This window comes from Dama dama, chromosome 11, assembly GCF_033118175.1.
Source record: "Dama dama isolate Ldn47 chromosome 11, ASM3311817v1, whole genome shotgun sequence".
NCBI lineage: Eukaryota > Metazoa > Chordata > Mammalia > Artiodactyla > Cervidae > Dama > Dama dama.
In genome coordinates, this window is record NC_083691.1 from 2,257,773 (window position 1) to 2,274,233 (window position 16,461).

Below are 16,461 nucleotides of genomic sequence, written 5' to 3' on the forward strand. Positions count from 1 at the left end.
CCTGGCTTGCTGTTCAGCTGTGTGCACCGTGGTCCTGACCTTGTGGGCACCATGCTGAGGTGGACTGGTGGGGGTCTGATGGCTCTGCTCTGTGCCATCAGGGCAGGTCATTAACTCCGCCAGGCACGTCCTGCTAGGGAACCAGGCCTCAGGAGCCCTGGTCCAGCTGCAGGGACTGGACAGGATCCAAACCCAGGACCCTGTGACTCTGAGGTCTGCGCTCCAGGCCGCCTCTCCGGCTGCCCCCATCTTTCCCGGCTCCCTCTCCACGGGGACTGGAAGCCCATGACCCTGTTCGGCCGCCCACCCCCCGCCTCCTGCTCTGGCTGTGCTGCCCATGGTGGGCTGGGAGCGCAGATGCCGGGTTCCTGGGTGGAAGAGGTGCCGGAGGCTGCTCTGCGGTTTGATGCTGGCCTTCGTGCTCCCCCGTTCCGTGTGCCCTGCGCTGCTCCAGGGCTCCGCCTGGCTTCCGTGGGCCTTTGTCACGTGCAGAGCAACGGGAATGTGTCTGTGCCGGGGAAGGCAGTGTGCATGTGTGTGTGCACACGTGTGTGTGTGTGTGCTCCGTGCCTGCTGACTGAACGCCAGTCTGTTTTGTTCCAACCGTGATTGTCTTGAGTTGGGACGTGTGGCTCCCCAGACGGGGTATGGCCACGGCGTCTGCTCTGAGCTGGGCGGCGCTGGGAGGCAGGGTTTGCTGCTGTTGGTATTACTGCCCTGCAGACCGTGCAGCTTGAGTGATGCTCCCTTCTCTCCTCTAGTTCCTGTGTTTGAAGAACATCCGCACCTTCCTGAAAGTCTGCCATGACAAGTTTGGACTCAGGAACAGCGAGCTGTTTGACCCCTTCGACCTCTTCGATGTCCGAGACTTCGGGAAGGTGAGTGGCCTCTTTCTGGAGCGGGCACGACCCCTCTGGGCAGAGCCCCGTGGGTGGGCGCAGGCCGGGCTGTGTTACAACCAGAGGAGGCGCTTCGGGGGCTGGGGCTGTGGTCCGGCCCCTCCCGCCTTCTCAGGCTGTTCAGAGTGAAGTCAGGCCATCGGGAACCCAGGAGGGTGGAGGGAAAGCTGGCCTGGATGAGTCCAGACCCGGGGTGCAGCCCTGCCCCGGCTTTTCCAGTCGAGCGACCCTGGGCGTTTGCTTCCTGCCCTGAATCTCCCACCCTCTCTGGGCGAGCAGGCACCTGCTCGTGGGGCGGGCCCAGACGGGGCTTGCTGCGGTGTGCTGAGAAGGGAGCTGCCGCCTCCGCCTTACCGGAGACAAGTGGGGCTGAGTGGCTTCGAGCAGGGTTGGGTGGGGACAGGTGATCATGTGAACTCCTCGTCCCTGGAGGTGATGCACCAAGTCCGTGGCAGAGAACTCGGGAAGCCTCCCTGCTTTCTCAGCAGGTGTCCCTGGCCGCTGTCGGACAGAGTCCACAGCCGGGCGGGGGTGCAGCGCGCCATGGCTCCTGGTAAGCCTGGGTCCACAGTGTCCTTGCGGGGCGTCACGTTCCATCTGGAAGCCAACAGTTCCCGGGTCCCTCCTTTTTTTTTTTTTTTTTTTTGAGGAAAAGACATTTATTACTGAGCTATAAATTAGAGGCGGGCGGGTGGAGACAAGTGGTCACGTTTTGGGCGGCTGCTGTCTCTCCCTGTCCTCCTGGGCCTGGATTCTGAGTTCCTCCTCAAGACGCTCCTTTGCTCGGACCACCTTTGACTGCAGATAGAAGGAGCCACCCACGGATTTATCGTTCACCTTGAATAGGTGTTCGTAGTTCTTCTGGATCTCCTCGGGGCTCAGCTTGGAGACATTGAGAATCTGCTGTGCTTCTTGGAGGCTGAGGCCCGAGAGGTTGGAGGCGGCTGCAGACTGGTGTCCGGCGCGTCCCCGGGCATCTGCCGCTGCTCGGCTGGCTGCAAACTCCTGCCGCAGGGCCCGGGCAAAGGCCCTGCCCACCACCTGCGCACCCATCACAATGATCTGGGCCAGGTACTTGGCCATGGCAGCGACTCAGCTTCGCGGGCCCGGGGGTCTGACTTCCTGGCCCCGCGGCCCCGGCTCCGCGGGTCCCTCCTTTTAAAAGATGGAGTCAGGACGTGATACCTTGCTGGTGGATCGGGGGCCGGGGGCTTGAGTCAGACCTGACTCCGTGCTGTGCTGTGGCGTAGCTGTCCCCGAGTCCCCGCCTGCTTCTGGAGGGGGGGGAGCCCTTCCCTCCACGGTCAGTGCTGACTTTGTGAAACGGGCACTTCCCGGACTACCCAGGGACGAGCTTTCACCTGCTTACAGGAAGTTATCAGACGATATTTATTGCCTGCTTTATCTGAGGACCATTATCAGGGACCTGGTGTTTGAGGAAGTGTTCTGTGAACACATGATTTATGAAACGCAAGGGGAATTTTGTATTTGCAAATGCTGAGACGTCATTTCCAAGAGGAGACCTCATCTGAGGTGCTGTAAAGTGTCAAATTAGCATCGATCACTAGGACCTTGCCATAAGGCACCTGGGCCTAACAGTCCTCCTCTTCGCTTCTGAGAGTCTATAGACATGATTCGGGGACCAGCTGTGTCCGCACGAGCGCTCAGAGGTCTCTCCTCCTCTCTTGAGTGACTCTCCCACGTCCCTCTGGCTGCGAGGCGTTAGCCTAGGACTCTGAGGCTTCCTGGCTTCCCTCTGCTGGGGCAGGAGCCCGTGCCAGCGCCCTTCCCATCAGCGAGCTTCTCAGCTTCCGCAGACTTGCTTTTAAGTGGATTAGAACCTCTTTCCTGTTTTTACTTCTTGTGACCAGCAGTGCCCTGGGCAGGGGAGAAGCCAGTGGCTCTGGACTTTGGGGGAGGCCTTCAGAACACACACACATACACTTTTTTACAAATATCACACACACAACTGGTGTTTAAAACAATTGTACAGGAAAACAGGATAAACCCTGGCCAAACCCCTTCCTTGGCCAGCGGTGAAGGCAGAGTGTCCGGCTTGTGTGCCGTGATGTAAAGGTGGACATAAATTTGGATTAAATTCTCGTCCCGTGATCTGCCAGCTATGGCCAAGCACTTGGAAAGGGGGTGCCCCTCGTGGTTGTCAGCGGTCCCTGCGGACGATTTGAGCCCCAGGGGGGTATGCTTGCTGCCTGCAAAGGGGGCCGGCCACGCTGGGAAGCTGCGAGTGGGCAGTGGGTTTGGGCTCTGAGTCAGGGCGTGAAGCTGGGGGTAGACTGGGGGAGCCGCAGGGCCTTGGTGTAGCCTCGCCTCCTGCAGGGAGGCTCCGGGGAGGGCAGAGCTGCCCTGAATCTGCCCCTGCTTTTCATGTCGAGTCAGATGGATCTGCTTCAAAATCTGGTTCCACATAGGGCACGGTGACCCTGACCTGCCTCGGCTGGCCGAGGACCAGGTGGGTCAGGGGGCCTGCCCCGTGCTGCCTGGCCCGCAGTAGGTGCTCATTAAACGGCGATGCTGTCGCCTGAGCCGCCCCCCGCCCCCCCCCAGGTTCAGTGGACATGAAACTAGTGCAGTGCAGGTGGGCGGCGGCCACCCCGTCTCAGTTCTCCTGCGTTGTTTGATTCACGCCGCCTTCCGGAGCCCAGCCCGGCCCTCCTGCTGGCCTTGCCCATCTGGCTGAGCTTCCGTGTCCTGCCCTCCTCCCTCCCTGCTTCGTTTTCTGAGCGCAGTGAAGCTGTGATCAAGCACCCTGAGATGGGTTGGCTGTGGGGCCAGCCGAGGCTGGGGCACTGAGACGGGTGTCTCTCCACGCAGGGGTCACTGACCGAGCCCACTCTGCTGGGCTCCGCCCCGCTGATGTCTGGGGACGGGACCCCCTGGAAAGCACACACAGGCCAGGCTCTGGCTCCGCACCGCCGCCTGCCCAGCTCCAGGTCACAGACACGGGGACTGAAGCCGCCCCGGGCAGCCGGGCAGGGCAGCCTTGGACGGGCGGCAGAGCCGGGGCTCCAGCCTGCGGGACGAGGCAGAGGGGCGGCCAGGCGCTCACTCAGGTGTGGCTTCCCGGGCCGGCCTGGGGGGGACATCCTGTGAGAGTTGGCAGGTGGCGCTGCGCACAGAGAGAGCGGCCGCTCATGAGGGCCCCACGGCCGGTTGGCCTTTTGCCCTTGGGGAGCTCTGCCCCGTGGGGTCACCTGCTCGGCCCAGGTGGGCCTGTGGTGCTCGGAGGTGTCAGACCACTAAGATACGACGGCGACTCTGCCCTCGCTGCTGGCCCGGTCCTTGCCGGCCGGACCTGCCTGGAGCCCCTGTTGAGAGTGATGCTGAAGTTGGTCCCGGACACGGGGCAGGGGCTTGGGGTCAGTTGTCGTCTCCCATTGTCAGGGGGGCAGGGATTCGAGGGGCACTGTTCCTTTCTCAGCTTGCCTGGTCGTCCTCCGCTTATGTCCTAGGATTCAGGAGAGGAAAGGATCCTTATGGTGTGGCTGGCTCGTCAGTCTCAGGCTGGTTTAGAATTTTCCAGATTTTTTTTTTGCCATTATTTAGAAGGTTTGTAAAGTATTCATGTCCTGTCTGGGTTCTGGGTATCGTTCTTTTTCTAAGCAGCTGCCTCTCAGTTTCCCAAGTCTCCCAGCATTGTTGGGAGTTGTGCCTTGAGAAGGGAGCGTGCATGCGTGCTCGGTCGTGTCTGAGTCTCAGCAACCCCATGGACTGTAGCCCGCCAGGCTCCTCTGTCCATGGAGCTTTCCAGGGCAAGAATACTGGAGTGGGTTGCCATTTCCCACTCCAGGTTGGGAAGGGAAAAGGCATTCATTCCTTGGTTCCTCTATTCATTTCTTGGTTCCACTCCTCTATTAAACATTCAGTAAGCCCCCAATAATTTTTTTAATTCTTTTATTTTTTGATTGAAGGATAATTGCTTTTATTTTTTTTAATTTATTTTTTAATCGAAGGATAATTGCTTTACAGAATTTTGTTGTTTTCTGTCAAACCTCAACGTGAATCAGCCATCGGTATATATATATCCCCTCTCCCACCCCCAAGAATTTATTAAACACTTACTATGCTCGCGATACGATGGAAAGATTTGCATGACCTTTGCCCTCTGAGGGTCCCCCACATTAGCTGCTGTGCGGTTCATGGTGAAAGGAAGAGTGGGCGGGTGAAGGCCCTAAGCGCTCCCCCGGGAGCTGCCTGGTGCTGGCCCACGGCACAGTCGTGACCCCCCGGGGCCCGTCTTCTGGACGTGAGTGTGGGCGGGTCACTCAGGACTTGGCTGCGGCAGAAGCCCCCGTCGTCGGGGGTGATCACCCCTCCCCAGCAAACCGCCTTGCGGAGTCTGGCTGATTCGCGGGCGTTCTTCCTGTTTCCAGAACCAGCGGGGCCCTGGGCTTCCCCTTCCCACCTTCCCTTTTGGGCGGGTGTGGAGAGGAGCTGATGCTTTGGGGTGTATGACGTTCCAGAAAGTGTTTCCCTGACCCCAGGCTGGCAGCGCTCTCTCTGCTCCCCAGCCCGGGAGAGACCCTTGGCAAATGCCTCAGCGGGACGGCAGGCAGAGACCCTCAAGGCCTCCGGGAGCCCCGGGCGCAGCCAGCCGGCGCTCATCTGGAGCGTGGTGATCAGCGGCGGGGGCCAGGGTGCTTCCTGTGGGTTAGATCAGGCTTCCTGTGGATCTTCCCGTGGATCGGGTCCTCCTGTGGATCCTGCGGCTCGGACTCCGCGTTACTGGGACTCTGAGGTTTCCTTTCTGCAGCGCAGAGCGGGGACAGGATGGCCCAGAGCACGGCCGTGTCGTGGACTCAGCCAGGAAGTGAATGTCCAGGTCCTGCTATTTTTATTAGCAGTTTGGTCCTCTTGTGCTCACCCACCCAGCAAGCTCAGCAGGAGCAGAAGGATCCAGAAAGCTGGTTCTGGACCTTTGTTTTTTGGCTCCATCCCTGGTATTTCCCCAGGGGTCACATTAGACATATTAGGTTTCTGCTCACACCCATCCTTGTCGGGCAGGATTTGAGCTAAGAGGCAAGCCAAGGGCCTGAGCTGGGAGCCGGCCTGCTGCCGAGCCCGGGCCCCGCTCCTGCCCCAACTGTGTGCTCGTCCTTCTCGGGTGCCCTGTGTCCTGTCCCGGGCGTCTGGCCAGTGCGCCGGGCCTGGGAAGGGAGGGCACGGGGGAAGGCCGCGTGGGTGGCCCGTGCGGGTTGCGTCTTCGCAAGATGCCTTGGTGTGGAAATGGGCTGGTGGTTTTGGACAGAGGGCCCCGGCGAGGTTGTAGGGTTTCTGCGGCTTCCTTCTGATGTTTTGGCCCCGGAGCCGCAGATGACTGTCACCGCAGAATGCCCGCCTCATCTCCTTGCTGTGAGCTGGGCTTCCATCACCTTCCCGCCCAGCCCCCCGATGCTGGCGCTCGGCGACCCCCTTTGCAGACCAGGAGGCGGTGGCTGCGAGGGTCAGCGGCCCCTTCGGGCCGCACGGCCGACTGTGTCCCCGGCCTGGGAGTTTGCTGGTTCCACAGCCTCTCTGCCCTCACTCCCCTGGCCATGCAGCCTCCCGAGGCGGGTGGTGAAGTTGTGGCTTCGCCAACACAGTGCTCGGTCCTGGCCTTGCCGCCGGGATCTGTCCAGCCCCAGCCCGTGACCTGGGCTGGCGACTTTCTGGGACTTAATTTCCTCATCTGGAAAATGGGTACAATCTTGCCAGCTCTCCCTGTGATTGGATCCCCGTGGGCGCTGTTACAGGAGGCTCTCCGAGTGGGCTGGAACCCGGTGGTCACTGAAGCAGACGTAGTTTGCATCGTCGTTTTCATTATAGTCCTTTGCGGACAGCCACCGCTGGGCATGTTCACTTGCACTGTGAAGCCGGGGGTGGAAGTGAGAAAGCCTTCCAGGAGGCGAGTCTGTCCTCTGGGTGGGCAGGAGGCAGGGAGGGGGGCGGGGGCTTCTCCTGAGTGGCCTGGGAGCGGGGGACGGACCCCGGCCTGCAGGAGACCGCGGGCAGTCCCAGGCTGAGGCGGGCCTGGTCGCCCTGCCCGGGACCTGCTCCTGCCTTCCTGCCTGGCGCACTCACTCTCTCACTGGCTTTCCCGCAGTCTGACCCGCGGCCCGCGAGGCTCTCCCTGCAGCCGCAGGGCCGCCGCCCTCGCCTCCCTGGGGCCTGCGCGCCAGTCGCTGCTGTTTAAGATGGCGTGGGGGGGTGCCGCCTCCACCCTGCGCTGCCCACCGTCTGGCAGTTTCCGTCCTTACTGAGGCTGCAGCCACAGCCCCTGGCTGGACCGCGAGCGTCCTGGCTGTGCGAACTTTTGTGCTCTGCTTACTGAGGTCTCCCCGGGTGCCGAGAGCCTCGCCTGGCACGTGGGGCACCCGTGCGTCTTTGCGAGACTCGGTGGGTCTTATCGGAGGAGCCAAGGAGCTGTGGGTGGGGCCAGGGTGATGGTGGGACACCTCCCCAAAGGCCCGGGCGCCAGGTCAGGGGACCCAGGCTGGCCCAAGTGGCCCCGCGGGGGTCTTCTCCGGGGTGCGGCCCGCCTTGGGGCCCCGATTCCAGTGTAGTCTGACTCAGCTTCCCTGCCTGCCCCCAGCCCTGGGTCCTGAGCCTTGCCGGGTCAGCCCGGCTCACTTTAGCCGGTCCCCCACCCCCCGTTTTGGGAAGAAGGTCTGTGAGGCTGTCTTTCGTTCGAGCTAAAGAGCAGAGCACAGTCTCTAATAAACGGGTTTAATTCTCCTATTTATTATTCATTGAAGTATTTTGCTAGGCTCAGAAACTTCTGATGCGGTTGAACCTGGGCCTGAGCAAGGCCGGGGGTGGACGATGGGCCCCTCATTGAATTACTGTGTGAGGTAGGGGGCCCAGCAGTCCCCCTAGGGGCCGGCCTCGTGGGGAGCCCGCCCACCCCTCCTCCTGCCGGTGGGGTCTCCCACATGCTGGATCCCTTGCGATGTGTGCGGGATCTTTGCCTCCAGGAGCGCCTGCTGACTTCAGGGACCTCGGAGTGAGGAAGGGAGCCGAGGCCTAGATGGGAGATGCGTCTGCTCGTGTCTGGTGGAGCTGGGGGTCACTCGGGGGGAGGCCAGGAAGGCGGCATGGAAGGGAGCCAGCGAGGAGGCCCGGGGGGTGATGTGGAGGCCGGGAGGCAGGGGGGAGGCTGGGAGGGTGGTGCGGAGGCCTGGAGGCAGAGGGGACGCTGGGAGGGTGGTGCGGAGGCTGGGAGCAGGGTGGAGGCCGGCAGGGCTGTCTGGGTAGAGGCCACAAAGAGGCCTCAGTCAGGATGGGGGTGGAGGAGGGGCTAGCTCTCAGCTCTTTAAAGGACACGGGCAGGGAATTCCCTCCCGCAGTGGATTTTAAGCCATCTTCCCTGGGGACCAGGATGAGGCAGCAGGCAGGGCCCACTTTTCTGTTTCCTGTTTCCTCTTGCCTGACACTTTGCTTATGGACGGTGATCTGAAGAGGCTCGGAGCATGGGTTGAAAGCACCGGTCCGTGACAGCGAGGAACCCACTTCCCCGGGATCGGGGTTTGGGGAGGGTGGTGGCTGGCTGGCGCTGTGGCCTCTCAGGCTGCCTGAGGGGCCCGGAGGCGGGGCAGGCTGGTCGGCGTGTCCCGGGCGTGGGAGGAACGGGCCCTTCCCCCAGCATCGCAGCCCCTCCGCCTGCCCGCTGGTCAGTGCTGCTGCTCCGGCTGGGCCCGAGGTCACCCGCTGCCCCAGCCTGGCCGCTTTGGCTGCTGTCTGCGTGGCAGAGGTGCCCTGTCCCACCCTTCCTCTCTGCCTGGACACTCTTTTGTCAGCAGCCTGCCCTCCCCCTCATCTGTCCTCCGGGCGTGGCAGCGCCTGGAACATGCTGTCCCCCCCGGAGCCCGGGGCAGGCATCACCTGCCCATCCCAGTGCCTTACCCTGAGCCCGCCTACACAGCGGCCTAGAACCCACAGCCCATGGGGGCTGGCACGTGAGAGGACCCATTCTGCTCTGCCAGACGCCCCCAGCTGTTACTGCCATGACCCCTTCTCTTGCCCTGGCCCCTCCTGCAAATACACACTACCCCCCACTGTCCTCCAGCCTTCTTGAGAGTGCAGAAGCTTTTGGAAGCCAGGTGAGAGTGGACCAGCTGCGTGACTTCGGGGGCTTGGGACAGAGTGTGACGCTGGGGAATGGGCTTCGCCCACAAGTCGCCTCGCCTCTGGGGGCTGCAGTTTTCCCATCTGTAAACTGGGTCTGCATTCAGGCCGGCCTCAGCTGCTGGAGGAAGATCTGAAACATACGGGGGCCGGTCTGTGTGTGTGCGTCCCCCGCACGGTTCCCGGGGGCGGGCCCACACAGAGTGGGTGCTGGTGGCCTTGGCAGCGGGCAGGGGCGTGTACATTCTGGCTGCCTGGAGCGCCAGCCTCACCCCCTGCCCTGCCTTTGGGGTCGAGATACTGATTCCTCGTGGATGAACGTAGGTCCCGGGCTCCACCCAGGGAAGGAGCAGGGAGCCTTGGGGCGCCCACCCGACACCCGGTCTCTGCGCCCGGGCCTCCCTAACGTCCCTTCCTCGTGTGCCGAGCGTGGCTGCTCCGAGCTCGCCCCGGGCCTGTCTGCCGCTGGACGCCAGGCTGCACTGAGCTCATTTGCAGCCCGTCCTGATGTTGCCGGGGACGTGCTGGCCTCCTCGCCGCTAATTCCTTATTAACATGCAGTCGCTGTGGCGCGGGTGCGGCCTCGGGCTCTGTGGAGCCGGTGAGGCCGGCTGGTCGAAGCTTCCTGAGCTTTTGCTCGAGACCATTTCCTCCTTTTCCTGTGGGTTGTCATTTCGGGATGTTTTTAGCCCGTCCACTTTTGGAAGAGCTGACCACCAGACACACACGTGAACAGCCGTGTGCACGCACACACAGAGTCCCATCAGCCGTGCGGATGCCGACCCCATGTTTTCTGACCGGTGGTGGGAGTGGTCCCCCCGCCCCCAGCCTCCCTTTCTGGACGGGAGCCTCCAGCCAGCATCACCTCCACAGTGGACGAGCGGGGAGGAAGTTTTGGGCTTGGGACCCGAGTCCCTGCAAGTCTGATGAGCTGTGGGCTATTTGGACCCACCACCCCGTGGGAGGCGGGCAGGTCTGGTGTGGGGGCTGGGAGCCTTTGTTTTGGTCCCTCTGCTCCCGACACTGGGCGGGTCCCAGGGAGGGGCTCCCGGCCAGGGAGATGGCCGCGGGATCCGCTGTCTCCTTGCTCACTTAGGATCGACCCTGGGGAGGGGGGCGCAGGGGCCTGTGATGGCCACAGGCACGCAGCGGGGATGCGGGGTGGAGGGTCGGCGGCGTCTCGTCCAAGCCCTGCTTCGGCCACTGTGCCTCCTGCCCGTGGGCAGGCGCCTGTGTCCTTTCTGGCCTCAGTTTCCCCATCGTGAGCAGAGGGTTGGACTGGCTGGCTGTCGCCTTGGTGGAGGTGGTTGGGGGGCCTTTCTTGTCCCCGTGGACGTCGGGTAAGCCTCGCACATCTTTGTCTTCCGCACCCGTGACCTGTGCCCTGTGGAGCTCAGATTTTCTCAGCTCGGCCTGGTGCCGCTCGTGCGTAGCGTAGGCGCTGCGTGTAGTCGCTCAGTCGTGTCTGAGTCTTTGTGACCCCGTGGGCTGTAGCCCGCCAGGCTCCTCTGTCCATGGGATTCTCCAGGCAAGAGTACTGGAGTGGGTTGCCCTGCCCTCCTCCAGGGGATCTTCCCGACCCAGGGATCGAAGCAGGGTCTCCTGTATTGTAGGCAGATTCTTTATTCTCTGAGCCACCAGGGGGGCCCGAGAATACTGGAGTGGGTAGCCTATCGCTTCTCCAGGGGATCTTCCCAACTCTGGAATCGAACTGGGGTCTCCTGCATTGCAGATTCTTTACCAGCTGAGCTACTAGGGAAGCACTGCATATATATGTATGTATGTGTGTATATATACGTCTGTGTCCACAGTTAAATTTTAATTGGCTGATTGTTTCTCCCTAGTGCCCCAAGATGTTGTTTCTACTGAAGCCTGGCAACTTGATGTTTGCAACAAAAAAAAGACCAAGAAGGAAAGAACATCAAAATGCAAATAATTAATTGTAACAAAATGTTCTTTCGTGGCATCCTGGAAGGCCTTTCTCAAAGACTGCTGCTTCTTTCAGTGGCAGATAGCGAGGGTCTGCGGCCGGCCAGGCTCTCGGAATTCAGGGCAGCACCTCTGAGTCCCGAGGTGTGCGGCTGTGACCTTGCTGGGGGAGAGACTCCCCTGTGGCTCCGAACCTCTGCCCGTTCCCCCAGGTCCCCCGCGGCACGGGTGTGGTTCAGCTCGTACATCCCTTGTCCTGCCGCCTGACATGCCGGTTAGGCTGGAGCCCTGGGATGTTTATTCTGCGTTGTCCTTTTTCAGTGTTGTTCTTTAAAAAAAAAAGATTATGCTGATAAAATGAACCTACCTACCGTCAAATTTACCATTTTAACCACTTTAAAGCCTGGATTTCAGTGGCGTTTTCCGTGTGTTGAGTGTCATGCAGCATCACCAGTGTTTTGGTCCAGACTTTTTCATGACCCCCAAAGGAAAGCCCTGTTCCGGCTCCCCCTTCCCCCAGCCCCTGGCAGCCACTCATCTCTGTTCTGTGTGCGTGCTCAGTCGTGTCTGACTCTCTGCGACCCCAGGGACTATAGCCTGCCAGACTCTTCTGTCCATGGGATTCTCTAGGCGAGAATGCTGGAGTGGGCTGCCATTTCCTTCTCCAGGGCATCTTCCCGACCCAGGGATTGAACTCGAGTCTCCTGTGTCTCTTGCGTTGGCAGGTGGGTTCTTTACCCACTGAGCCACCTGGGAAGCCCATTCTACCTCTATGTATTTCTCTATACTGGACATTTCATAGAAACAGAATCATACGAGATGTGACCTTTAGAATCTGGCTTTTCTCAGTTAGCCTGATGTGTTCAGGGTTCAACACCAGCCTATGTCAGAATTCCATTCCTTTTCAAGGCTGAATAATACTCCATCCTATGCTTGACTGTATCTTGTTAATCCATCATCCATCGAAGAGCGTTTGGGCAGTTGCTACCTCCTAGCTGTTGTGAGTACTGCTGCTGGGGGTCCATGCGTGTGCAAAGCTTTGTTCACTTGAATTCCTGAATTTCTAACCCTGCAGCCAGCTCAGCTTCCGAGGCTCTAGGCCCCGGAAGGCTGAGGACCCTCACTATGAAGTGAAACGCGTGGTCGGTCCCCAGAGGAGAGGCTGCCGCCCCCTGCCTGATGGCTCTCGCTGTCGCGGGGAGGGCTGGAGGAAATCAGCCCCCAGACGCACCTGTGTGGATCCAGGCTCTGGGCCTGGAGAGTGCGGGGTTTGTTTACAAATGAGACCTGTGGGTGGGGTGAAGCTGAGGCTGTTGTCATTCATGCTGCTGTGAACACAGGTGTGCAAATATCTGAGTTCCTGCTTTCATTTCACTTGATTCTACACCCAGAAGTGGAATTACTGGGTCATACGGTAATTTTGTATTTTTTGAGGCACCACCATAATGGTTTCCACAGCTTCTGCACATTTTACATCCCACCGACAGCACACAAGTTTCCAATTTCCCCACATTCTCACCAACACTTGTTATCGTGTGTGTGTGTGTGTGTGTGTGTGTGTGTGTGTGTGTGTGATAACTAACAGCCACCCTAATGGTGTGCTGTGGCCTCTCTTTGCGGTTTTGTATCGCGTTCCCTGGTGATTAGTGATTTTGGGCATCTTTTCATGTGCTTATTGGCCATCTGTGTATCTCCTTTGCAGAGATGTTCATTCAAGCCTTTTGCTCATCTTTTAATCATATTTTTGGGCTTTTTTCCCCCGTTTCATTTAACCATACATTTGGAGGACAGATGTTCAGCTTTTAGGACAGGGTCTCCGTGGGAGGGGTGGCCAGATGCCACCTGCCAGTGGGCAGCCGGAGAAATGTTCTGGGGACGTCCAGGGTTTGTCCGGTCCAGTCCGCCTCTTGCGCTAAGTCACCTGAGTTGTTGTGTCCGACTCTTTGCGACCCCGTGGACTGTAACCCACCAGGCCCCTCTGTCCATGGGATTCTCCAGGCAGGAGTAGTGGAGTGGGTTGCCTTGCCCTCCTTGAGGGGATCTTCCCGACGCAGGGATCGAACCCGTGTCTCTTACGTCTCCTGCATTGGTAGTCGGGTTCTTTACCGCCAGCGCCACCTGGGCAGCCCCCAGCCTACCTGTCACCTCTCCCCAGTTCCCCAGTCGTCAAAGCTTCCCAGCCCAGTGCTCTGCCTACCAGGCCACCAGGTCACTGAGCACGTCTGCGTCCCAACACTGGGTATCAGCCTCCTTCCCTGGGTGGGCAGCCCAGACAGGTAGACCCTTCTGGGGTCACGGCAGCCACAGCACCAAGGGCAGGTGTTCCTTTCTCCCAGCTCAGCCAGGCCGGGCAGTGAGGGGCTGCCCCAGGCCTCCTGGAGGTAGGGTGGGGAAGCCTCCAGGGCTGCAAAGCAATCTGAAGCCGGGCAGCGCCCTGGCGCCATGCCGGCTCGCAGTGGGCCCGTCCCGTCTCTGTCGGTTTCAGGAAGCACGCCCGTGTGCCGTTCCCTGGCCCACTACCCCTGCCAGCGCTGGGATGCGCTCCGGCTGCCTGCTGCCTGCCAGCGTCATTAGAACAACCCTCACGTCTGCTCCTCGTGGCTTAATTTCCATGAAGAATGAACGTCCCGGCAGATGGGCTCCACTGAGATCTGTATTAATCAGCGATTGATTTCTCGTACTTGCTCGGGCCCCGGCCTTCCTTGTGGGCCACGGGCCCAGGTGGGAACGTGCGGGGCCAGCTTTGAAGTTGGAGCTGCTCCCTGGGGCAGCCCCTGGGGGTGCCGGGGGCCACGCTCAGATGAAATTGGGGTCACCAGGTGTCTGAGAGTGAAGATGCTACTTCAAGGAGGGCTAGGAATGGGTGACAATAAGTTGGGTGTGAGGTTCATTGAGAATGTGAACGCGGGCTGACCCGGGGCTGACTTTACAGACGAGAGAGCCTAGTTGGGTGGTTGTGGCCAGTCCCAGGCACACTGCTCCGGCGAGGGCTGGACAGCTCCTGGTCATCTGGGGAAGGCTGAGCCTGTGGCCTGAGCTGTGGCCATGCTGGGCTTGACACAGCATGTCACCCTGGTGGCTGTCCTGGGGATGGGGTGGCCGTGACCTCGGCCCCGGGGACACCACGTTATGGCTGTAGCCCTGGGTTGGTCTGTGGGGCTGCAGAGACCGGGGTCAGGGAAGTGGGTCCTGGTGTAACCTGGATTCCAGACTCAGAGGCCAGGTTCCTTGGAGCGAGACCCAGCTTTCCTCCTGGACACTGTGTGGTCATTCATTCATGCAGCAAAGACCGCGGTGTGCCCGCTGGCCGGGGGCAGCGGGGGTGGTGGCCAGCCCCCACTGTCCTCGATCCCCAGCTGGCAAGGCGGGGTGGGGGCAGGACCCCCACTCCTGTGCGTGAGCCTGGACCCCGAGGGCTGGGGTCTTCAGGAGAAGCTGGGATCTGCAGCCCCAGCTTCAGGCCTCCGAGGACCTCTTGCACGTCCCCATCTTTCCTCTTAGAGTTTTGCATTTTCAGAGGCTCCACGTATGGAACCAACGGCAATCTTTAGTTTTCCCATTTGTAATGAATCAGAGCCTAGTTGAGAGGTAGGTAGCGGGGCCCCACGTGGAGGGCGCACCGGCTGGAGGTTCTGAGTCCAGGGTGATTCAGGGAACTGGGGGAACCCAGGGCTGTGGCCTTCAGGGACCCGGCTGGGCGCCTTTCACTCGGGAGCACCCAGCGGGTCATCGGCCAGCAGCCACGGTGGCTGGAGGGTGTCAGCCACCCTGGGGAGGGCAGAGGGAGCTTGGAGGGGGACGGGCCGCACCCCTGTCCCGGCCAGCCCGTGGGTCCCCTGTGCGGTCTGCTGGGACGGTGGAGGACGAGCCTACGGGAGGAGTGGTCCCTCTGCTGGGTGAGCTGGTCTCCGGGGGGCTGCGGGCCCCGGTGTCCAGGCGGGTGGGCAGGCGGAGGGGCCACGGCGCCCCTCTCTGCCCAGCCACCCTGACTGTCCTCTTAGACTGACCCAGTGGTGTGCTTCTAGGATGGTCTGGTGCCCCTTCCTCTGTGAAGCCGCCCTGGCTTGCTCCTGGAAGGGCTGACCTTGGCATCTTCCAGCCAGAACTCACCTGTTGTGCCAGTAGGGACGCTGAGGCCCTCTGTGGGTCTGAGGAGAACCCGGGCTCTCTGTCTGCGGCCCTGGAGCCCAGGCCCCGGGAGACGGAGGGCTGGGCCCATCCTCTCCCTGCTGGGAAGGCGAGGTCCCGGCGTCTAGAGCAGGTCCCTTCACCCGTGGGGACCTGCCACTTTCCCAGCTGGGGGTCCTGGCTCCTGGCAGGCGGTGGGGTCTGGCCAGAGCGGGGGGGGGGGGGGGGGGGGACCACACCCAGGCCTCCGTGGGCTCCCCACAGCGCCTGGCGCAGAGAGGGCAGGGCAGGGTGGAGCGCACTCCGCTCCCGGTGGGCCCACGGGCGCTGACTCTGGGCTCTGCTGAAGGCCCGCGGGGCGGGCGGGGCCGGGCTGCAGGGGTTGGGGGGTGGGGCGGGCACTGTTTGTTTTGCTTCCCTGAAGCAGACTGCTTCCATCTGGCTCCGGCTTCCGCGCTGTTTCCAGCTTGCATTCCTTTTTGATCTGAGACTGAAACATTTTAGCTGGTGGCAAAGATGGCTCGATGTCCTCTGTCCCTCCCAAGACCGGAGGAATGTTCAAGAAAATTCCGGGGTCCCGGCGCCTTCCCTGGCCGAGCAGGCAGCCTGTGACTCGTGGATGAGAAAGGCGGGGAGACTGGCCAGCTGTCCTGGCTGCATGGGCCCGGCGAGGCCCTGGGCTGGGAGTCTGGGCGCCTGGGTTCCAGGAACGCCTCCGGCCGATCTGCATAGCATTGGGGCAGGTCCCAGGAGGCAGTTCTGAGACCCAGCAAAGGGCGCCTGGAGCCAGGGGGTCTGATCTCAGAGCCGGGCCGGGCCCTCCACGGTGGCAAGGCTGGGGACATGGCCTCCGTTTCCCGTTTGTACCAGCTCCGCAGGTGGGCTGCGCGCCCCCGGGAGGGCTGGTGCTCCAGGCTTAGAAGGCTCTGGAGCAGTGCGTGGTGGTGGTCTTACCCTTCCGTGGGAGCAGGGCGCGGTGTTGGTCTTACCCTTCCGTGGGCGGTGCGGTGTGTGTGGCAGCCGGAGGGCCCGAGCGGAGGGGTGGACAGGAGAGTGCTAAGTCCTGAGGGCCACGCCCAACCAGGAGGAGAGGAGAGCCGGGGGAGATCTCCTGGGGCCTTGGGGCCCCCGGGGTCGAGCAGAGGGGCGGGAGGCAGGCCTGCCCGGATTTCAGTTCTGGTTCTGTGTTTATTCCCAGTGTGACCTTTGTTGTCAGTGTGGCCTCACTGGCCTCACCTGCAGCATGGACAGCCAGGTGCGGTCACCACGTCAGCCTGTGGACTCGGGAGGGCTGCGGGGGGAGTGCCAGCCTGGTCCTGGCGTCATGGGGGTTCTTGTCTCTGGTCTGCATCCCTAGACGTTTCAGGGTCAGCACAGGGCACGG

General features: G+C 61.3%; 2 protein-coding genes across 8 annotated transcripts in view; one reads left to right on the plus strand and one right to left on the minus strand.

Annotated features, from left to right (window-relative positions):
* VAV2 (vav guanine nucleotide exchange factor 2) overlaps window positions 1-16,461 on the plus strand; it is a 183,150-nt gene that overhangs the window by 36,143 nt on the left and 130,546 nt on the right. For all 7 annotated transcript variants that reach the window (XM_061154210.1, XM_061154211.1, XM_061154213.1 and 4 more), the window contains exon 2: window positions 762-878. In XM_061154210.1, coding sequence (XP_061010193.1) covers window positions 762-878 — 117 coding nt within the window. The remainder of the gene's footprint in view (window positions 1-761; window positions 879-16,461) is intronic.
* Window positions 1,515-2,997, minus strand: PAM16 (presequence translocase associated motor 16). Its single transcript, XM_061154231.1, has one exon. It carries the CDS (start codon window positions 1,980-1,982, stop codon window positions 1,605-1,607), a length of 378 nt encoding a protein of 125 aa, XP_061010214.1. The 5' UTR covers window positions 1,983-2,997; the 3' UTR covers window positions 1,515-1,604.

Coding starts and splice junctions, on each gene's coding strand:
- PAM16 (XM_061154231.1), bottom strand. CDS start 1,982: ATGGCCAAGTACCTGGCCCAGATCATTGTGATGGGTGCGCAGGTGGTG.